General features: G+C 33.1%; 1 protein-coding gene across 3 annotated transcripts in view; it reads left to right on the plus strand.

Annotated features, from left to right (window-relative positions):
* LOC149533963 (MADS-box transcription factor 23-like) overlaps window positions 1-24,685 on the plus strand; it is a 160,271-nt gene that overhangs the window by 55,088 nt on the left and 80,498 nt on the right. For 2 of the 3 annotated variants that reach the window (XM_089803888.1, XM_089803887.1), the window contains exon 3: window positions 7,212-7,269. In XM_089803888.1, the coding sequence (XP_089660014.1) occupies window positions 7,212-7,269 (58 nt within the window). Of the gene's footprint in view, window positions 1-7,211; window positions 7,271-24,685 lie in introns of all 3 variants that reach the window. The other variant, XM_089803889.1, reaches the window with a different exon arrangement.

A 24,685-nucleotide genomic window follows, 5' to 3' on the forward strand; every position in this document is an offset into this window, starting at 1 on the left:
AATCAGAGGATTATAGATCCTTTGTATACTTCTATGAAGGAATGACTATTGAAGACTATGCTACAAATTAAGTTGGAAATCGGCAACAAATTTTAGTATCTGCCGAGTCTTAGTCTATGAATGCTGAGTTGCATTTAGAAGCCGAGTTGCAGAATGTAGAAAATGCACATTCTAGTTCTGAAAATAATATACATGAGAGGAATGATGAAGTGCCTGATGAAGAAGAACAAAATGACTCTGAAGCTGAAGGATCAAACATGGAAAGAAGAATAGAACCAAGATTAGCCAAGTATGTGAGGAGACATCACCTTGTAGATAAAATCACTAGTGACAAGGATGCTAGACCAATGACAAGGAATAGACTCAAGAATGAATCATGTCTGTTGAGCAAGATTGAACCTTTAATAGTGAAAGATGCACTACAAGATGATGACCAGTATAAAGCCATGGAAGTGGAGATAGATTAGATTGAGAAGAATAAAACATGAACCCTAGTTCTTAGACCAGTTGATAAGAATGTGATTGGTACCAAATGGGTGTTTAGAAACAAACTTGATGAGAATAGTGGGATAAGAGAAAACAAAGCCAGATTAGTATGCAAAGGCTATGCACAAGAAGAAGGACTAGATTATGGGGAAATATTGTCCCCTGTTGCAAGAATGAAAGGAGTAAGAACATTACTCTCATATGGTGCATACAAAGGTTTCAAAGTGTACCAAATGGATGTTAAATCTACTTTTTTGAATGATATACTAGAAGAGGAAGTCCACATAGAAAAACTAGAGGGATTTGTTGATGAGAAGAACGGGGACATGGTCCGAAAACTACACAAAGAACTTTATGGATTGAAGCAAGCACCAAGAGCATGGTATGAGAGGTTGCACAAATATTTTGTGAAGATAGGATTTTAGAGAATATATGACAACAACAATTTGTACATCAAAGCTGAAAAAGGTAAAGATATTTTGATATTAGAAATCTTTGTTGATGATATAATATTTGTAGGAAAAGATGTTCTTTGCAAGGTTTTTTTGATCAAATGAAACATGAATTTGAGATGTCAATGTTTGGAGAAATCAAATTCTTTGTTGGATTACAAGTACATCAATTGAAGCATGGCATATTTGTGACCCAATCAAAATACATCAAGGAGACTCAAAACATTTGGGTTAGAAGACTCAAAACTAGTTAGCACACCAATGGCAATAGGCCATAAACTATTCAAGAATGATGAGTCTGCTAAAATAAATTGGACATTGTATAGATCAAAGATTGGAAAGCTAAAATATGTTGTACATAGTAGACCAAACATTGCATTAGCTGATGGAATAGTGGCAAGATTTTTTGCAAATCCAAGAGAAAATCACTTAATGGCAGTAAAGAGAATACTGAAATACCTGAAAGGAACTGATGACTTTGACTTGTACTACAAGAGGAGTGAAAAATTTGAACTAAGAGCCTACACTGATGAAAATTGGGGAGGTAACATTGATGATAGAAAAAGCACCAGTGGAGGAGCACTTTTCTTAGCAAAAAGGTTGATTACATGGACTAGTAAAAAGAAAAATTGCACCTCATAGTCCACTACTGAAGCTGAATATGTTGAAGCTGCTATAATTTGCACCAATATTGTATGGATCAAACATTTGCTGCAAGGTATGAAGGAAGAGGTAACTAAGCCTGTGATACTTTATTGTGATAATACAAGTGCTATCAACATATCAAAGAACACTATAATGCATGCTAAAACCAAGCACATTGCAATCAAGTATCACTATGTAAGAGAGTTGGTTGAAGACAAACAAGTGAAGATGGAATATGTTAGCTCAAAGGAACAGATTGCTGACATCTTCACAAAAGCACTACCTAAAGATGCTTTTGAGTATTTTAGAGGCAAGCTAGGGGTGATACCCCTAGCCAAGGCTACTTGAAGTAAAAGACAAGATTGCCCTGCATCAAATGAACTGATTATTGAAGATTTTACGGATTGATGTAGAGGATGCTTACTTTGGGATTCATGCCTAAAGTAATAGAAGTATTGAAATTCCAAGCAAGGTGATAGAGGGAGAAATTGAATGAACCTGCAAAAGCTACACTTTCATACTAGGATGCTAATATGTCTTTGGCATTGTTGTCAAAGAGGGAGAAATAGCAGAAAACTTATCAACAACTATTGAAGATAAAGAATTAGAAAAGAGGGAGAAGTTGCGAGAGACTAACTACATGCTAATGATTTGGTGATCAAATGAAGATAATCAAAAGTTGATCAGAACAACATAAGATGAACAATACAGAGAGAAAAACAAAGAACAAGGATGCATCAACCAAGAGGGAGAAGCAGAAATGAAGCAATCACAATAGTAGGAGATGTGAAGTTACAATTACTTTTTGGCATTTGACTTACTGTTTTAACCTTGTTAGCGTGTGGTTGAATAGTTTAGTCTGATGGTTGATTAGTTTGGTTTTCCGTCAATGCCAATGAGGGAGATTTTTGGAAATCTGATTGAAAAGTTCATTGTTGAAGATCAAAGAGGGAGATTGTTGCAAAGAAGAAAGATTATTGTTAAAAGAATGTTTTCAATCATTTTTTTGTCATTGATGTCAAACCTGCTATTTGTAGAAATGACATTTGCTTATAAGATCCAAGTACTATCACTTAGTTGATTGATGAAGATGATTTGGTTAACAAGATGTAACAAGAGCACCTAAGGGAAAGGTTGAGTTATGATGTTGTAATGAAGTACAATGATCAATTAAGACCATGGTTAAATGATGTATTGATAGCATACTCAAAGATATAGAGGTTGGTCACACTTAGAAACATTAGAGGAAGAAGTTGTAGCAAAGGTGAGTTTAAAGCTTAAACTAAGATCATTAGTGGGTGCCAAGCAAGTTAGTTGAAGGCAAGAAAATTCACAGTTGGAGCCGAGTGATCTTCAGGTGTCGACTGAAGTTCAAAAAAAATCTTGGTGCCGAGTGATCTTCAGGTGCCAAGCATTAGGAAAAATATAGTTGATGCCGAGTAACACAGTGTGTGCTGAGCACCAATATTTCAATAGTGTCGAGCTGCTACATTATTTCAAATGATGAAGATTCACCAAATCTGAGCCGACAAAGTGGTTGCCTTGAATTTTTTGAACGAGTTGGAAGATAAGGATGATGAGCTGGTGGCATAGAATTCTATGTAAACCATTTTTGGGCGAATTCTAAAGGATTATTCAAGAAGTTTCTAAAGGAAACAAAATATGGGTTAGATGCAATGAATCCTACCTAATCCATATGAATTGAAATTAAAGAATGGAAGAATCAAGTGGGAAAAGGAACTCAAAGACTTCTATTTAAGGAGTCATAGACCAAGAAGAAAAAGTTTCCGATACTGTTGATGTTGAAGAGCCAAATCTGTGAAGTGGTTAGAAGGGTATCAAGGAGAAGACATCTAGGAGAAGGAAGAGCATACAGGCTCTGCTTCTAGAAGTGGTCATGAAGAGATGATTGCACTGGTACATTGAGTATGGAGACTCAAGGAGACTAAGCTTGAAGGAGGGCAAGCTGTCAGAGTTGCAGTGATTGAAGGCCAAGCAATGGTATGAGCTGAGAAATGATCTGAGATCTGCAAGAAAAGTTGTATGTTGTAATTAGGTTAAAGATTTTCTAATACTCTCTAGCAATTGTATTAGATCTGAAAATCCTATGGACTTAGGTTGGTTTAATAGCCATTTGTAAATCCTTTGATAGGGTGGCATTCCAAGTGAATATTCTAAAGTCCTTTAACTAGGCCCACCTCTAATAGGGTGGATAAATCCTCTAATAAGGTCACATTTGATAGTGTGTTGTAAGTCTTTAATAGGGTAGGCCTTTCACAGGGAATCACTTCAGAAGAGTGAGAATGGAGTAGAATGTTACTGGTGGTTTTTCCCAAATTGGGTTTCCACATAAATCACTATGTTATGTGTTGATTTCTTATGTGTAATGCTTGCATGTTGATTTATAGTAACTTGCTGGTTAGAAAAGTTAAAGCTTGGATGAGTGAATGGTTGAATGGGCTCACTACAGTTAGTGAAAAGTTTGAATAGGACATTTGGATCTTGAATAACTAATTCAACTGCCCACCCCCCCTCTCAGTTATTCTAAAGCATTTCTAACAAACTATGATTTTCATTAAGTTATTCAGATTGGTTTGATTTATTTGACTTAGTGCATGTATATGTTCTTTTTTCATTGATTTAAAATAGGTAGAGACATCCTTCTGTAAAAAATAAAATGTTTCAAGTTAGACAATAATGAATTTTTATAGTAACTATGAAAGATATATCATTATTTAATATTTATACACTTCAAATTGAATAAATAGAATTTAATAAAATATAAAAATTAAAATTGAATAAGAACCATAATAGAATAAAGACCATACACTACAAGTTGATAATGAGGTTCACCTTTTAATGGATACAATTTTTAGTCAACTTCAAATGTGTGACAAATCCATTAATATTGATTAAAAAAATACATAAAAATATCTTTCATACACAATGACCTACAATATAATATTTTGTATTCTTCTAAGAATATATAAACTCACTTAGAGTTCATAACATTCTTCCTAAAAATAATCATAATATTAAGAACATTTACTTCTTCAAAACTACTTATAGATAGGAATATGTGTATTTCTCTCCAAAAATAGACAAATGTAGCAATAAAAATACTTATCATCTATATCGTCAAGGTCACAAGCTCACTCCATCGCATTTTCTTTCTCTTTCTAACAAGGACACATTGTGTCTAGTTCCTACCTTTAGTAATTTAAAACAAAATATATATATAGTAGGAAAAAGTAATATTAACATGATTTACTAACTTATGAATATAAAAAATGTCCTCTCAAAATGAATATTATTAATTGAAAATGAAATTAGAATAATGAATATCTTAAGACACAACTTCGGGAAATAGTAATGAAAAATTTGTATTGAATTTATGTCTAAATAGATGATGAAATTTTTTTTTACTTTATGCATTTAATTGCAACCACCTACTATTAATTAATTTTATCGTAATTTTAATAGGAAAAGGCCAAAGTTGAGGAGAAATATATGACTTTTATTTCAAATTAATTATTAGAAATTGTTGGGACTCATGACAGTTCATTATAGTAACTAATAAGGAATGAAATAAAAGATTCATAATAAATTTTATAAAAGAAATAGAAATTATAACATTACAAAGGTACCAACATTTGTAAAAACTCTATGATTTGATTGGTTAAAGGAAAAAATAAATTGACATTTCATGAATGCTATAATATCCTGCCTATGGCAGGAACTAATAAGGTGTAATTTAAATATGCTTCAACCCATATCGAAACCTATTTTTATGTTTTATGTAAATGATAAGTCTTATTCTCATATAGGTTATTGGGTCAAATACATATGTGAGTACTTTAATCAACATTTTATCGAGCATTGGGTCACACAATAAAGATACATTTCCCCCATATATTTGCACTGTGCACGTGTGTATTTTATTGATAAAGGTATTTAATGGAATGGGGTCTGTTGTGGGGGAAAAATCCTATTGAATGTACCTTTTCATTAAATACAACTTTATGATTAACATCAAATTTAAATGAGTCCATATGCCTATATGTGAAAGCATGTAGATTAGTGATGAAAACATTAAATTACCTTGTTTAGTTTGTGTCGCCATTTTTTTCCATATGTCATAAGTTTATAGGACATGCTCATCTCTAGACAAAATGCACTAAAGACGAATCAATGTCAAAAAATTTATTTTTTCCAAATTCATGAAAATATAGTGATTTTTTGCAAAATTTTTGTTGTTTTTGACTACAAACTATATAGATCATGAAGATGAAATGCTAAAGTTTTTAGGAAAAGCCATGATGTTTTTGATTTTTCGAAAATTGGTCAACTATATAAAATGTAGGGAGGATGGCCACATCTTAAGTTTACAATGTCATGTGTCATCAACATCATACAACATGACAGTCTATGAGTACCCCATGTATAAACTGACCTTTACAATGCCTTCAAACTTGTGAGGGCCACAACTTTTGCTCACGACATTCATTTCAATCCAATAAAAATACATTGGAGAGCTCTAGATAATATCTAAAATATTAAGGAATTCTAATCAACTGGTAGGTATGGGGGTCGTTAATATTAGTCACACTACTTAATATATTGTTCAATTTTTTCATATATTAAGGGTCCTATAACACCTAATGAAATCAACCAATTATCTTTCACATAAATAATATATATGAGACATTAAAGTAAAAAAATATTATAATAACTTTAAAAATATTTGAAATTATCATAAAAATAGTTCATTCTTATTGGTTGATTGATATTGAACTAATTCACTAGTTCGACAAAGTGAATGCCATAGTACTAGCCTACAATAAGTACAAAAAAAATTATATGGTCTATATGCAGATGTAATCTATGTGCCCGTTAGCAATTGAAGTATGATATGATGATATTCTTATTTTCAAGTGTTATGGGATAGACCAATTAATTATATATCAAATGTCTAAAGAACACTAAATAGGAACATGTACAAACATGTGTTATTGTAAGAGCCAGTAAACTAGGATGAGCAATTTAAGAGTTTAATTTAGAAAAGCTAGTTTCACATTAATTCATACTCAACTAAAGATTGAGCTGAGGTGACCTTGAATATATTTCAATCAATGTCAATTAAGAAATAAATAAATATTGACAAGGTATCAATTATGAGAAAAAATCACATAATATCATAACACTTGATGATATGTTATTACAAAAACAATCACAAACACACACACATATTATTGGGCATGTTTTATTAAAAATCTTATAACTCTTACAAAATCATTAATTTTATTTTTGTTTTATCAAAAAAATTATCAAAATATATAACTTACATGTTTAATGATTACAATTATTCTATATTCATACTTATATCATTAGTAAGAGTACATATGCATTTTATATTTGTGTGTTTATTTTTATATTGAAGTGAAATTTTCGTTATAATTTTCAATTTTTAAAGTTTTCTATATTATTTGTAATTGTTTTATGAATTTTGTACATGATACTATTTGATATCTAAACATATTTAGTTAATTATTTTATAAGTAACTTAAATAATATAATTTATTTGTAAAATTTTTTCTCTATATTAATTTGAATTTTTGTTTCCTAAAGCATGAAGATGATCTTCATCAAGTATTGTGAAAGCTTTGGAGAAATTTTAAATATTGAGGTAATTGAATCCTATGCTTTTGCATATGTATAAGATATCATTTACTTGAATAGTTATTGAATGTGTATTATATTTGCAAAGTATCACTAACATATTTAGATAAATTATTTTACATAGGCTTATTCATAGACCTAAACCAATTAAAATATATATAAATTTAATCATATAGATATCAATATCTATTTTATGTTTAGATATTTAAAACATTAATTTTATTTTTGGTTAAATGGAATAAGAGGAAAATGAATGTATGTTGGTTTAGTGCTACTAATTATGCAACGAAATCCTTAATATAGACTTGTGAGGCTATGTTTGATATCGCATTCTACCATTCCTAACTTAGATGCTAAAAATAATTTGATTAATTAGTTTCTATATCAAAGGGGGAATAAAGATAATTGTAACATCATTATCAATAGAAAAAATTACTATTTCTCTTTTGATTAAGTGAAATAGGTTTTTAATGGTGCCTAGAACCCAATGGTTACAAAAGGAATAGACATTAAGTCCAGAACCATTATAAAAAACACGGAAACAATGGGCCTAAAAGGATAGGAGAGCCAAAAAAAAAGGGAAAACATCTAAAAGAGTAGGTGAGCATCAAGATTTACATTTTGGTCCCATCTTTTGAGAACATAAAGACATCAAACAAAGGTTTTGATAACTTGACTCTTTTTCCTTTTATTGTTGTCTAACCATCCTCCACCTTCCTAGTGACATTCTACTAGTGAAGCCATTCAGCCTCACAACCATCCCCCAACACCCTTGCTACAGGAGATAAAATAGCTAAAGTAGCACCACCACTTGAAATCTAGACAGTAGCAGAAGAAGGCATAGTAGCATTGTTGTAAGATAGAGCCACAAGAGGGGCATCATTTGAATAAAAAATTTTGGCAACCAAAGAAGGGACAACTACAATATTCTTAGTCACCACGAAAGGGACATCATTTTAATCATTAGAGATAGCAACACAATCCTCCACCAAAGAATGATCTTCTTGAGAAGAGCCATCCAACCCATTCCCAACTATAGAAACTTTCTGAACTGTGTAGTGGCCATCTAAAACCGCCAACCACCAAGAAGGTGATTTCTTCAGTCTAACCTTTTTAGAGGAGCATTGTGTAGCGAGATGGCTGGTCTTATGACATTTTCTACATTTGAAGGGAATACCCTCATAATCAAGAAGTTGAATCCAATAGCTTTTTGGAGAGGCCAACTTGATCATTTTAGGGAGCCACTTGGGGACGTCAATCTCCACAAGAATGTGAGGATACATCATCCTAAAAACATTATAGGATGCCAAATCAACTAGCAAGAAGTCCCCAAGGGCTTCCCCCATAGCCTTGAGGACTCGATCCAGCCATAGGTGAAGGGGAAGATTTGGCAACCTTACCCAAAGAGGAATCTAATCAAAGGATTCAGTCGATAGGTCAAAATCCTTATACCAAGGGAACCTCTCCTCTCAAGAGAAACCATGACATAGGATGATACTCCTATCCTCAACATTAGAAAATTTCACTATTAAAAAGACCCTTGCCATAGGGTAAATCTAAACTAAATTCAAAATGATAGGTTCCCATTATTTAGATATCCAAGCATGTAGATCTGCTAGAGAGGGCTTCAATCCCCTAAAACAAAAAATGGAAATTGTAGCAAAGCAGTTGTCCACATATGTGGAAATATCATCAACTATTTTAGAATCCATTTACTTACAGAGATAAGTACATTCGAATGGGGCCCCAACTTCATAGCATGACCCTCGATAGCTGCCTCGTAGATAGCCATGCTAGAATAAGAGATAGCAAATCTTCCCACAACAACCTGAGATTGACCAGCAGGGGAAAGAGCCTCAATAGTAGGAGCCATAGAAGTAGAGGCCATAGCGACCCTAGCCACTACAGAGGGACTTAAAGCATCCACCAGCTTAGCCAGAGATCGACTTTAAGCCCCAAAATCATCTAGAGATAAATGGGCAAGAGAAAACCTAGTTTGAAACGTAGCAAGAGTAACACGGGTAGAAGCAGAAACGGGAGGGGACACATGCGCAAGAGACATTTAAAGCACAACTTCAAAGTTCATCATGAATTGATAACTTTGGGGGAAAAGTCTAGTCCTATACCCTAGGCTAGTGGAGCATGTACTTGGCATGAAAGTCCCATATGGGAAACTGGCCTACAACCATTCTCCACTACGAAGTAAAAGTAAAAAGATTACTATATCCATTGGTAGCATAGTTTGAACTTTAATTACCGTGTCTTAAAATTTGGTCAAATATATTTCTATATGTACATTAATAAGATCACTTGACAAGATATTAGTTTTGGATGATCAATCAAAAGAGTTAAAGGTGATTTTGTTTACACTTGGAACCTCAGTATTATTTTAACTTATTCTTTTATTGATGATTGATTATTGACAACAAAATGAATCTAATCATTTAGCTTCAATATTAGCATACCTTGATATTTGGTTGAATAATTATCGACAAATAAATGAATCTAATGATTTTGGTAGATTCTCCTACATTGTACTATTGGTCCACTCCTAGATGCTTTACCCTTTTAAAGACAATATTTATCACATTTGAGAAGGGTATTAGTCCATCAGTGTTATTATCATTTCTATATAATTTATTTTGGATGATTTAGCACTATAAACCAAGAAATATCATCTTTAGAACTTATTGTGCCTTTACTAGGACTCATAATGTTTCTTAGGCAACACCCAAACCTAGAATTAATTTTTTTCTTAAAATCAAAATATTGTCTGCATTTCTTGAGATACATATCTTTTTTTTCCTTAAAATTAGGACTCTTTATTTATTTCCTTTTTTTGTGCCCCATTATTACGCATTGCATCAAATAGTGGTGCATCCTCTAGAGGTTTTATTTCCTCTTTAAATTACGAGACAATCCAATGATATACTATTTTATTTTAGGTCACGTATCATAAATATTTCTAGAACTATAATAGACTTGTTGATTTAAAATCACGTATTATAGTGGAAAAATAAGGAACTACATTAAATAGTGAATTTTTTAAATATAAGTAGAAAACTATATATTTTAATATTTTTACTAGATAACATTAGTTAAATCCTAAGTAATAATGTAACTACTAATACCTTAGAGTTTCCTTATGATCTTATCGTAATAGTTCATCTTGAATGAGATAATATGTATATAGTCATACCTTTTTATAGATATCTCTAGAAATGTGCCTAATTATGAAAATGTTCACTCCTGAAGGTTCCTCCGAGTGTGGTAGTGTTCAGCATGGTAAGCCTCACGAATAGGGGGATACTTATTTTTACATTTCTAAGAAACCTCGAGGATTTTAGAAGTTGACTCTTCATGGAGTAAAACGGAGAGAAAATGGGATAAAGAGGTTACAATGGAAAATCGTGACAATGAACTGACCTTCTTACAGAGTGCACAAGTTAACTCTATACAAGGTATCAATGCACAAAATGAATAAATATAGAACATGACATAGAACTCTAAAACATAGAACATGGCATATAAGAATAAAAACTGTTAGAAAAAAAGAGTATAGTCCAATCAACAACCATCCAAATTAAAGTGTTAAACTTTAAGCTTGTATAGAAAACATTCATAAAGTTAATGAGATCTTAGAAGAGGGAGAAAAGGGCATGAGGAATGAATTATTATATTGATAAATCAAAAAAATGATGAAAATCTTAAGACTATTACTGAGAAGAATCCCCTAGAGTAAAATAATTGATCCTAGTTCAAAATTTCCCTTGGCCTTTCTTTAAAATGTGTTTCCCTCTCAATTTTAAAGTCATAGATATAGAATGCCCTTGGTAATCATAGGTAGTAAAAAAAATGTTGGTTGCTTCTTCTTTATTTTTAGGTCACAACCATCCCCTTCTTATCCTTTGAAGGATGAACATCTATTGAATGAGTTTCTACTTAGATGGTATTAAATCATGTGCAATCAATTATTACATCAGTGTTACTCTATAGAAGGTCACCCATATTTTGAGTCTAGAGGTGTATGGAAATTAATGTAAAAAACCTCCCCATCCCTGATCATTGCCACATGTGAAGATGTGCATAGGGTTGGTTCCATTCTAGGACACACCTTTATGCATTGTGTGGAACAAACTTTGGGTCCTAGGATGATGACAGAGGTGGATGATATGGACATGTGGCACATCTATGGGTTTCCCATAAGATTGTGGGAGTAGTAACTCCATAAGAATGCATCATTGGGAACAATAGCACTATTTTTTGTTATTTGTTACATTGCCATTACTCTTAGATGAATCAAGGAACCATGAGTATTATTTCAAGATACTATGAAAACTTACTTCAGAGAACCAACTAGAATTCTTTACATACTATAATCCCACTTTTAGGGATTCTTTAGCATTAGGATAGATTTTGATGCAAAAGCATCCAAGGAGTAATAGAAATCATGCATCTCCCAGAAAATATTTTTTAGTTGATAGTAAGAGCTACTATTTTTGGAAAGGTTTCTATTTTTAATCATTTTTTCATGAAATATTATATAGGCCTATTGAGCAATCAAAAATAACTAATGATGAAAAAGTAACCCCATATTTTAGAATATATTCATTTTTTCTAACCAATTTCTCCAATGAAAACTTCAAATGTATTTTGGAGGGCCTTAGAATCCAAGGTATGGACCAAACAATATAGATTAGATTTCTTCAATATATTTTCATTGATGTATATAAAATTACAAATTTCAATGGTACCTTCCTTTCAATTTTGGAACTGTTTGGATGTGATCTTGATACCGCAGTTCCAGTTCTTCGTTAAGAGTTTAGTTGAAAATTGTGGAGTCACCCACTTCTTGAGTGACATCACCATCATTGCTTGAGCTAGCTTCCTTAGTGGATTTAGGAATCCATTGTTGCCTTATCTACTTTCGAATGTTATCTGCTTTTGCTTTCTTTTCATCTTCAATTCTACTCGTATTCATGCAATTCTTAGCTAGGCAACCAAGTTCTGTACAAGTGAAACATCTTATTGTGGTATCTCTCTTACTTGCATGATGTTCAACACACTTCATGCCAATGTGTCCATATTCTCCATAGTAATGACATCTACATCAATTGTTATAGTCCCAATTGCTTTCACAGTTTGCTCTACTAGGTTGAATGACTTGGTTTTATAGTTTGATGCCTTGTGACCTTGTTTCTTGCATTTGTGACACTTTCCTTCAAATATTGGTTTCTCTTTGCATTCATTAGCCTTGTGACCATGCTGATTGAAATTGTAGCATTTACCATTGAATTTTTCTTTACCATTACTCCAACATCTATTTGATGTATGACTTATCTTACCACAGTGATTGCAAGTGGGTCTTTGATTCCTTTGAACACCTTGTTCGGAGGATTCACCTTCTCCTTTGTATCCAATTCCTACTTTACCTTTTTGTATATAGAGAGTTTTCTCATTTAGCTGATTCAATTGATTCATGTCTGCTTGAGATTTCATCATTCTTCAATTGATTTTCTTTTCAGTGTTTAGGTCATTTTTCAATTTTTCACTGATTTGCTTTTTAGATCTCAGCTCACTTCTTATTTTTTCATTGATATGTCTTTGTAAATTTAGATCATTTCTTAATCTTTCATTTATCTGTCTTTGGCTCATGATCTCCTCATTTGCATTGGTGATTTGATCCATAAGATTTGCATGCTGAAGGCATTGGTTCTAGATCTCATTGTTTCTTTCATCCATTTCTTCTTCCATGTTGTTCGTTTGTTCCAAGATTTCACATAGCCTTACTGACTAAATTTATTGTTCTCTTTTGAGCTTTCTTACTTCTTGCAGGAACCATTCTTCTCTAAGAGTTCTTTGATTGCATCATTTACTTCTTTTGAACTGCTTGAAGGGAAAAATTCTTCAATATTTTCTTCAATGTACTGATGATCATTCATTTGATTTCCAGGTTCCTTCCTTCTTTTCAGGGATTCAAAAAGTTTCTCCTCAGCTTTATTGAGTTGTGCAATAGCCATTTCTAGATCTAGCTTTTCATTGTCAATGCCTTATCAAATCTAAATATCTACATCATCCTTGATCTTTGCTCAAGCTATAAAACTTTATCCTGAGAACCACAAAGCTTTGATACCAATTGTTGGAAATATTTAAGACTATGCTAGGTTACTAAGAGGGGAGCATGAATTAGTAACGTTAAAAATTGTACCAAATTTAGATCTTAATTACAATAAGCCAATTTCCATTTAATTTATTAAATCTGATCTAATTGCATGCATGAGAAATTGAAAACATAAAGCATTCACAACACCTGAACACAATAATTTGGTGACCCAGAAACCTTCCAAATAGAAAGTAAAACTGGGGTGGGGATGATACCCAAAAAACTTCAATACTATAGCATAAAGTTTTCCTACTAAGGCTTACAATGATCACTTCTGATGATCTGCCCTATTAAGAGCAATTAGGACTGCTAGGTCCACCTTGTTAGAGGTTTTACAAACACACAATGAAGTATGCACTCAGTAAAGAGATTTGACAAAAGACTATTGAGTCTACCTTGTTAATGATTTGGACTAGTTCACCTGTTAGGATGAAACAATTGATCTTTGACTTATAACTAGATTGCTAATAGAGATTCTTTGAAGTACTGATCACCTTTATGTGATAGATATGACTCTCTTGCTCCTTTGTTGATATGGCCTTACAATACACTTTGTCTTCTATTGATTAACATTCTCATGCTTTTATTTCACATTATTTTCACTTTCATACTTTTCATACATACATACTACCTTGGATCTAATACAATATATTACATATATATAAATCCAATTTACATAATTACAAATTAAGCCAATATGCAAGTTAACACCAATATTACAAAGTTGGCCCAAATGAAGACTCTCAAGTTCTGAAGATTGACTTTGTGAAGTTTCGATACATGGCATCCACTGTCACTACTTGACATCATCATACATTCGGTAGACATAGAAGCTTAGTCCATACTAATCATCTCAGAGTATACTTGAACTCAGTCTGCACTGGTGACTTGGTAAATACTGTGTAACTTAGTATAAACTGAATTACATGTTTACCATGACTGCACTCAATAAATACTAATCATCACATAGCTCTGTTAACACTAACTTAACTTCACATGAACTACTAGCTCGATAAAAACTGCAAAGCTTGGTAACCACTGAAATGCTTGGGTTGAACTACTGGACTTCACATTGCCTGATTCCACTGGGTTTGAACCATTGCACTTCACACTAATTGAATTCCACTGGTAACCATTGAAATGCTCAGTAGGAACTGTAGAGCTCAGTGGCTACTAAATTACATGGCAAATACTGTAGACTGTTCAATGAGCTTGGTAGCCATACAGAATCTGAATAAGTATTGTCACTAATAATAAACTTGACTAAATGTCAACAAGTCAAACTCTATAACTATAACTATAATTAAAAGGAAAATAATGTTGAAATTAAAAGGGATAACTAACTAAGTGGACCTCTTTGGATAAGTATATCTAGAAGTTAATTACTAACTATAAACTAAAAATGTAACATTGAAATAAACTTTATTTTATTTGGCTAACCTCTCAAGAAGTTTGATATTTATATTGAAAATATTTTTGTAACTAACCATTAAATAATAACCACCTAGAGGAATAGGTGGTTAAAAATTAGTGACAAACCAAGAAAAATAATCTCAATCTATGAAATCAAGAGCAAGTACCTCTCCAATTATATTAGGAGAAAATATAGCTTACCCACTACTTCCTAGATTTATTCATAGTAAAAAGTTACCAATAAAGTCCTTCGCTTGCTACATTATTTGTCACCAATTCATCATTTTTCTTCTTCAAATGTTGATCCTTTTTTAATTGATTTGACTTGGTCCCAGAACATATGCCTTCTTGAGCTTCAATTCTAATTATTTTTCTCCATCAATATAAGATTAACATATATGATTACATATATAATTATACACAAATACCTAACCCAAAATTATGATTATTATATATTACTGCATTTATAACTATATAAAAGTGTCTATAATGCATCTATAGGTAATTTAAGATGAATTCCATGATACAAATTTCATAATGCTGGCCAAGGATTCCTATAAACTAAGTCTGTTACACTAACTTCTAATATAACCCATGGCCATAACAGAGGGAATGCAACACCTTGAACAAACATTGATCCATTATTTCAGTCCATTGCCTTCCTTCTAAAAATTCCTTAAATGACCATGTGATTCTTTTCTACAAATCTTTGTATTTTTTTTGTTCTTATGGCCTTTTTTTAATTCTCCTATGATATCTTATTGTTGCTAATACTTTGGAATAGTCATTTATCTATTTTCTCCATTTATAATATGTGATTGACTTTATGTATTTTCTATTAACATGGAAGATTCATTATTATTTTTCTTGAAATCTATTTTTCTAATAACTATCAGTTGTTCCTTATGTCCAATGTCATCATTATGCTAATATTAAAAAAATCATCCTCTTTTTTTTAATATTGTTATCATGAAGAAATAGTCATGTAGATTGCTACCTTTTTTAATTTTCTTTAAGTATCTATCACATAATGTAATTTGTTGACAAGGCATATTTATATATTCTCTAAGTTACTTTGACCGTAATGTACTTTACTTTGTCTAGATTTTCTTATTAAATATGAAGTCTTCCATGTTCATGTTATCCATAGCACTTAAAGGATCTCTATCCTTTCAAAGCTACACAAGAAAATTATTAACTATCTTGTAATCTTTTGTCTTTATCTTTGTATCCTTGAGGTTTCCTTTACAACTACTACACAACTCACATGCTTTATATATCTATTAGTCGCTAACCCTTTCTTTATATTTGGTCTTGTTATACATTGACTGTTAGTTAGATATTCATATGTTTAATTATTCTACTCTCATCGTTTTTTATATTAAAAGCAGACAAAATTTGGGTGACTAACCCAAAGAATACATATTTAGAGACAGAGTCACTATCAATAAACACAAAGCTCATAGACCCATACTAGTAGCTTATACACCCATAGATAATATCAAAAATATAGTAGTAAACCACAAACTTACTATAAAAAATTAGTCTTGGATATAGGAAAAAGAGAAACCATCCACTCTAAACTAACAACTAAACTAACCATAAGATAAGGAGGGTCCATAGTTACAATCATTAAAACTAAGAAAGTTACAAATCCATCCATGCAAGGCTTAAGAGTTACAACATAGCAAAATAACATAAGAGAAATAAAAATAAAGAGATATAAAGAGGATAAATGCTCAATCTTTTTCCTCCTCGAGGTCAGGCTTAGGTGGCAAGACATCCATCAAGTTGTCAACCAAGAAACAATACAACTTCCTAATGAAGGGTGATCCCCTTAATACCATAAACTCATAACAGACATAAAGAAACAACATTAAATCCAAGAACAAAATATGCACTTCTTATTTGCACCACAAATGTGGTATTTCAAAATTCACTAGTACAATATGCTAATGCACATGGGCGCCTTCATCACAATAATGTACAAGACAAGCTGTGAACTATCACCCAGAGTTGTCTTAGATAATGTTCAAGCCTTTCTTAAATAAGAAATTTTATGTCGCTCGGGAAGGTTTCGGACAATGAAACTTAATACCTAGGGCCGACAGACCCTGACAATACATATAGAGTCGGCTAAATACATCTTTGACAATTATTTTAGATATTTCAGGTAGCCCAACTTCATAAGGCCATATCTATCATACCATTGCTTTGATTATCTATTATGACCACTTTTCAAAAATGCCAATTCCTAATCTATAGACTTGGAATTGCGCAAGCGCCCTTCCATTGAGTTTTTGGACCTCATCCGAGCACTCTAAGGCTTCCAATAGTGAGCCTGAAGATTTTTTTGCAAATTTTTCCATAAAAAATCCACAATAAGTTCTCCAATACTTAACCTAGTGCAATAAGATTTTTATGGTAATCTTATAAGTCTAAAATGAACCTTCCTGTAGAAAATGAGAACATTTCGAGCTCATATAAAAATCTTACTAAAAAGAGAAAGTTCTCGTAAATAGTAACTTTCCTATCTACTAGTCCTTGTTAAAATAGAAAAGACTAAAAATAAAATATTTTTGGGTGATACAAGATTACTCTTACACCTAGGATGCTCCTACATTAGACACTTGGGGTAATTTGAGAAGTGAACTCGTCACATCTCAGGTGTTTAGAGGAAAATCAAGATGGTTAACCTCCTCCTTTGCTAGCCATGATGAATCCTCAACTAGCCTCCCTTTCCATTTGACTACATATTCCTCATAAGTTTTGTTCCTAGAAAATTTTCCACCATGACTGTCCAGTATCCACTCAATCTCCTTTGTAGCCAAACTAGCTACTGGAATACTCTACTATGCTTCTACAACTTCATCTTCATCACCTCTTTCATAATATTTTGTTAAATCTAAAAGTTTAAATACTGGTGAAATATTCAATTTAGTAGATGACTCTACTTCATACGCATTTCCATAATCGACGACTTCAACTTATGTTTCACTCCATCCTTGGTCAGAGTGTAGGTATTTGCTTGCCCATTATGTACAACATGCCTATCAAATTGTCATGGCCTACCCAATAATATATGATATATGTCCATAGGTATGATATCACAAAGTAGCTCATCCTAGTAGCTTCCAATCTTGAACTTCATTGAGCATTACTAATTGACCATAACCTTGTGGTCATCTTGCGCCCAAGCAATATGGTATAGATGTAAGTGCTTTTGCCTCTTTAGCTTCAACTTGGTGACCATTATTTCTAACACTAGATTGGAAGTACTTCTACCATCAATGATTAAATCACAACACATATCTTTACATCTACACCTTGTGCGAAACAAGCTCCTTCTTTGATAAGATTCATTTTGACCACTTAGTAGGACTCTTCTATTAACTAGGCCTTCTCCTCTTTTAGTATCTTCAAAATGTGATAATCCAACATCTTCATCAATATGTACAACTCTAGCCTAGCCTTTTTTTCTTTGATCTATCCTTGCTTGGTGAAACTTATATTCAAATGCTCCATGCCCTTCTCCGCAGTGAAAACATTTCCCACAGAAACCTCCTCTTCTAGATCCTTGTCCTCTACCTCTTCCTCTCTGATTTCTATTATTCTGATCATGGCAACAATTGGAATTGTTTCTCCTCTAGTTCTTACTTCTACTTCTAGCCTCATCCTTGTTCTTTTTATCATCATTAAGACCACTATAAGATCATCTACTAAATCTTTCACAGTGGCGTCTTCCAGTATTCTTGTCATCAAATTTATTGTTCAATTTCTCCTCAACTCTTAGGGAAAACTAGTATGCCTCCTCAATACTATTGATTTGAACTAGACTTAGCTCATCCTAAATGCTTGGCCATAACCCATTAAGATTCACAGGAAGCTTTCTCCTTATCAGCTTCTACATGACCATTTCTAATGAGATCTTGGTATAACTCTTCGGTATACTCTTGAAAAGATTTTTCTGCTTGCTTCAACCCTTGCATTTTCTTCAACATATCAAGCTCATAATCCATAGGAATGAATTGTTGCTTCATTTTAGCTATCATCCATTCCCATCTGGTGATTTTGTCCTTTCCCTTTCTATTTTACTCCAACTAAAACTCATGCCAGCAGATCTTTGCATGTCCCTTTAGTTTATCCTTCGCCAACTTGACCCTATTAGGATTGTCAATATCTTCATCCTCAAAGTTCTCCTCCAGTTCATTGATCAAATTGATCAACTCCCCTAGGTTAAGATTTCTTGAAATTTTGGGAACTTCAAACTTAGGTCTTTTTCCAATCTTGGAGATGACCATAAAAAGTCTCTCTTCCTTTGGGTTTAGGACTACCTCTTCTTTGGCATTTTCTTCTACTTCATCATCATCCTCACTTTCATCTCTTATAGGAAGATTTATTCCTCTATGCATTTTTTCTTCTAATGGTTGCATTTGTCTTTGGAGGACTCTGAAACCCTGAGGTGTAACACCTACAACTCTTCTACCATGCTCTCTTCATGGGGGCATTTTCACACTTCTACTAAATCCCAAGTGCAAACTACCACACAATCGGCGATCTGTCTATACACTTAACCTAAACCATGGTTCTGGTGCAAACTACCTCATAGTGGGTTATCTATCCATACAGTGAAAAACTCTAGCTCTGATACCACTTGATGAAGGGTGATTCCCTTCATACCATAAACTCATAATAGAAACAAAGAAACAAATTAAATGCTAGAACAAAATATTGACTTCTTATTTGTGTCGCAAATGTTGTATTACAAAATTCACAAGTATAATATGCTAAATCACATGGGCACCTTCATTACAATAATTTGCAAGACAAGCTACAAACTATCACCTAGAGCTGTCCTAGATAATGTTTGGTTCTTTCTTAAATAGGGAATTTTATGCCAGCTGAGAAGGTTCTAGACAATGAAACTTAATACTTATGGCTAACAAACCCTAACAATACATATAGGGTTAGCCAAATACATCTTTGACAATTATTTTAGATATTTTGGATAGCCCAACTTTGGAAGGCCATAACTCTCGATCGATTGCTCTGATTGGCTATTATAACCACTTTTCGGAAATGCTAGCTCCTAATCTATAGGCTTAGGATTTCACAAGTGCCCTTGAAACAAGTTTTTGAACCTTATTCGGGTACTCTAAGGCCTCCAACAGTGAGCCTAAAGATTTTTTTGTAAATTTTTTCACCAAAAATCCGTAATAACTTCTTTCATACTTAAACTGGAGCAATGAAATTTTTATGGTAGGCTTATAATTGTAAAATGAATCTTCCTGTAGAAAATGAGAATATTTCGACGTCATATGAAAAACTTACTAAAACTAGCAAGTTCTCATAAATACTAATCACCTAGTCTACTAGTCCTGATTACAATATAAAAGACTAAAAAAAAAAAACTTTTGGGTGATGCTCCTCCATCACTTCCCCACATCATCATCATCTTTATGGTTTTCCTTTTCCATCTCTTATTTTACAATCAAGAGGGTAGTATCAATGACATGAATGGTCTGGACCCAAAAATCAACCAATTTCATAAAATAGGAATCCAACTCAATTGTTCCTTTCTTCTAGTTTGCTAGCTCAATCCATAGCTTCTTCAACTTTTCTTCTACCTACAAGAAATAATTCATATCCAGACTAGGGTGGGGGTGAGTATTTTGGATAAGGGGCTGAGGTCGGTGGACAACCATAGGAGGGACAAGAGTGAGGCAGTGAGGCGGCGGGGGGGGGGTAGGGGTGAGATGGGGAATGGGATAGGGAGGCAAGCGGGAGGTTCGGTCTAACTACAGGTTCAACGTTTTGTTTCCTCAAGGGGGACTGAGGAGTTAAATTGATGTCCATAGCTTCTTTCGTCATAGTCAAGAGTATGATACCCATGCTAAAAGTGGCAGAGACATGGGAAGGTTCCTGAGAGGATTCTTTAGTGTTATGAAGGGACTTGGCCAAATCATTATCTTCCTCCTTAATGTAGTTATTCCTCTTAGCCTTTTGTTTCTGATGGGCATGTTGCTTTTTTCCTTACTATCATTGGACTCGGTCCAAATAAACCTTCTCTATGCCTTATTTTTTATTCACCTATTTCTTTTCTTTTTGATTGTTGAGCAAGTGGTGCAATCTCCTGCTACCTCCAATAGACTTGGTACTAATATTTGCAAGGAGCACCTCTAGCATAGGGTTAGATTTAAAGAAAAACACCATGTGAGGGCCTTTAAATTTCCTACTGCTAGGTAGAGGGGATGCTTGAGACACAACACATGAATTGGGTACGAAGGTAGCAACAACTAAAGGAGAAGTGTTAGGTATAAAGGGTTGAATTAGCATAATGTTTCTAGATGGGTACATTGCTTTTATGAAATTAAAGAATTTAAAAATCAACCCTTGGTGAAGGATGTTGTAATTTTTCCCTCATTCATATATTTCCTTACATCCATAACCAAAGCTCCTAAATCTAGTAATAGGAAGAAAGAGTAACCAATTTTATCATGATAGTGGAAATAATTTAGTAGAGGGAAGTGATAGTAACAAATGTTGGCACTATGACTAAGGTAGATATTGAATGTTGTCATTTATAGCAACAGATCTTCAGTATGAAGAATGCAATTAAATGAGGCATTGGTGGCATGTGTGCAATTGGGTATAGAAAGAACAAAATGTTAGGATGACGTGTTCAATAGAATGAGTTACAATGGTCAGTTTTGAAGGAGATATAACAGTTTTATTAGTTGCAACAATATATAGAAAGGAACAAAGTATGATAGGAATTATAGATTAAGGAATTTTTTTCTCTACAAAATAATTACCTAATTAATTAGAGATGACATCCTAGATGCTAATCCTAAGATAAAAAGTTGTAATAATATATTTTATCAAGTGCGTGAAAGCTTGAAGGTCGACTAGACAATATTTTGAGAATTACAAATGTATAAAGGAAATTATGTAAATACAAAGTTAAGTGTGTTTCTATGGAATACTATGTGAAATTTATGTGAGGCATATACTGATGTATGATCAGAGGTATGTGAGTTTCTATGAAGATCAACATAAGTTATATCAAATATTGAAGATATCAGTAGCAAGCAAACATGTTTTTGTATCTATCTTTTTGTATCAAGGATCTACTTTTTATATTGCATGTTAGGGATGTTGGAATTAAAATAGGAAAGGTAAAATTCTAAGAGAGGGGGAGGGGGGGGTGGTGAATCAGTAGTTTAAACTTGGACCCATAAAGCTTTCACCACTCATCCATCTCTTACATTCAATGAGTAAAATGAAATAACATGTAAAGCATATACATATAGAACATGTAAATGCATAAGTAATCATATGCATATAACACCAACTATGATTACCCAAAAACCCTCCAATGAGAAGGTAAAATTAGGATGGGGATGACACCCACAAATGTTCACTACTACAATAATAAAGTGTATCCAATGAAGGTTACAATGTTTTGACCATGAAACATGATCTACTCTGTGAAAGGTCTACCTTGTTAAAGGCTTACAAAGACTATTAGGTCTCACTTTGTTAGAGGATTTCAACACTGTGTTAGAAGTGTGCCTTGCAAAAGGACTTTAACTTACAACCAAGTAAACAACTCATTAAAGGATTTCATACAGGCTGTTAGGACTACTCTGTTAAGATATTTTGACTGAAGTCACCTATTAGAATGTCTCAGCTTTAATCCTGTGGTTAACACTTTCTTTCTTGATAATAGATCACCTCTAAAATTATGTCTTCTTGATCCTTCTTGATTAGATGTCTCTTTTTTGTATCCTTTTGCTTTCCTCTATTCTTCTCTAATTGATTCTACAATGTCATTTCACTTTATAACTTCTAAACCATCATAAATGCTCTGTTTGCGCATGAAAAAATTTCTCTTCACTCCTTCAATTCCTTACACACTCGTTAGAGAGTTTAGGGTTTATCCTCCTTAAGAAGACTTTTTTGACATAGCGTAAGGTATTAATCTACGACTAAGATTCATCTATGTTGTCACTTAATCCTTCCAATTTTCTGATTAGCTACATGTAATTGCATAGGAAACCAACTAGATTCATCCTTATCTCCAATATATCAAAATTCAATCTTAAGTTAGCTCAAAAATGGTTTACATAGTTTTTTGTGCCTTTACAAAAAAATATGTCAAGACTTTGTTACTTGGCATTTAAAGTCTCCGACGCTCGACATACACTAATCTCTCTACTATTACTAAGCACCTATATTACTCGACATCCACTATGTACTCAACTCCTGTGTCACTTGACATATACTATCTACTTGGCACTTGGGTGACTTGGCACATGAGTGGCTCGACACTCACTATGACTCGACATGGTCTAATATATACATATTGTGCTCAACATGTACTACTAGTTCAGCATGAACTAAGTAAATAAATTAAGTTTTTTGACACTCATTTGTCAAAACCAATTTGAGATCAACAATCTTCTGCTTCGACATGAGTGTCAAAAATACTTAAATATACATAAATATCCTTGATCTGAGGAGCATAACATATGTTAACTCAACTTATACAAAAAGCTTTGAAATTTGAAAAAAATTGTAATCACTTAGATACCACAAAATTTGATGACTCCCCCTAAGTTATTATTTCTATTCTATATCCAAATTTTTGTGCTCTTGGTGAGTAAATGTGTCTCTATTGATTCACTTTCACTTCATGTTGTTTTGTTCATACTCTTTCCTCTGATACTTTTGATATTTTTTGATGCTTGCTCTCCTTTAGTTGATTCTGGCTTTTCTTTGTTCCTCTTATTTCTTACTCTCCTTGTATCTCCCCAAAGAAATATCTCCCTCATTCTCTTATGTCATTCTCCCCCTTTGCTCTATTTCTCTCACAAAAATATGTCTCCCTCTTTTTAACACTTATGTCAATGGGTTATACACTTATTGTGCGTTTGTCTAGAAATGATTTATGGACATCTAATATCATCTTAAGAGTTGCATCCCAGTTCTCACATGCTACATCTAACGACTTGATTTGGATTGCTAACTACGCAGAAAGGTGGACTAGACCATCTTGTTAGTTTGTGGTGACCGATCAGGAAAGTACTATACATACTTCATAAATTCTTTTGGGAAAAAAATTGGGCCCTATTTTATCAAGATTTTGGGCCATGCAATTATTAATTATAACCCTAAAGTGATAAAAATACTTGTATAAAATGGGTTAGGGTTAGGAATTCTTTCATTGTTGTGATGCAAAAATTGGTTCTTGTGGTGGTATTGAGCTATAAATGATTATAGATTGTAATCAGGTTGTAATCATTGGACTGTAATAATATTGGACTTTTTGTTTGGTGGACCCAGCCCAGTGATTGAGTGAACCATGTTAAATCTTTGTGTCTTTTGTTCTTTCTATGTGATCTGTTATTTTTTGATATTGTTTATATTTGCATATAATTGTTATTTCTATCTGTGGTTTAATTCTAAAAGGTGGTATCAAAGTGAGATTATTTTTCAATTATCCTCTGTAGGAAAGTCTCACAGTTGAGTCAGAGTCTCATGGTTGAGTGGGAGCAATAGAAGATGAGGGTAAGCTGAGGGTTGATAGGTTAAATGGGCTGAAATTTCAGCTATGAAAGATGCAAATGGAAGACTATCTTTATCAGATTGATTTATGGAAGCTGTTGGAAGGGAAAACCAAGAATCCGAGATTTATGTCAAATGAAGACTAGGATCTTTTGTACAAAAAGACACTTGGAAACATTTTATTATGCCTAGCACCATTGGCGACATTTAATATTACAAAAGTGAAGATGACTAAAGAGTTGATGCAAACCCTAGCGAAATTGTATGAAAAACCTTC

Source organism: Cupressus sempervirens, chromosome 10 (assembly GCF_028749045.1).
Source record: "Cupressus sempervirens isolate cs-2001-9-10 chromosome 10, ASM2874904v1, whole genome shotgun sequence".
Taxonomy (NCBI): Eukaryota; Viridiplantae; Streptophyta; class Pinopsida; order Cupressales; family Cupressaceae; genus Cupressus; species Cupressus sempervirens.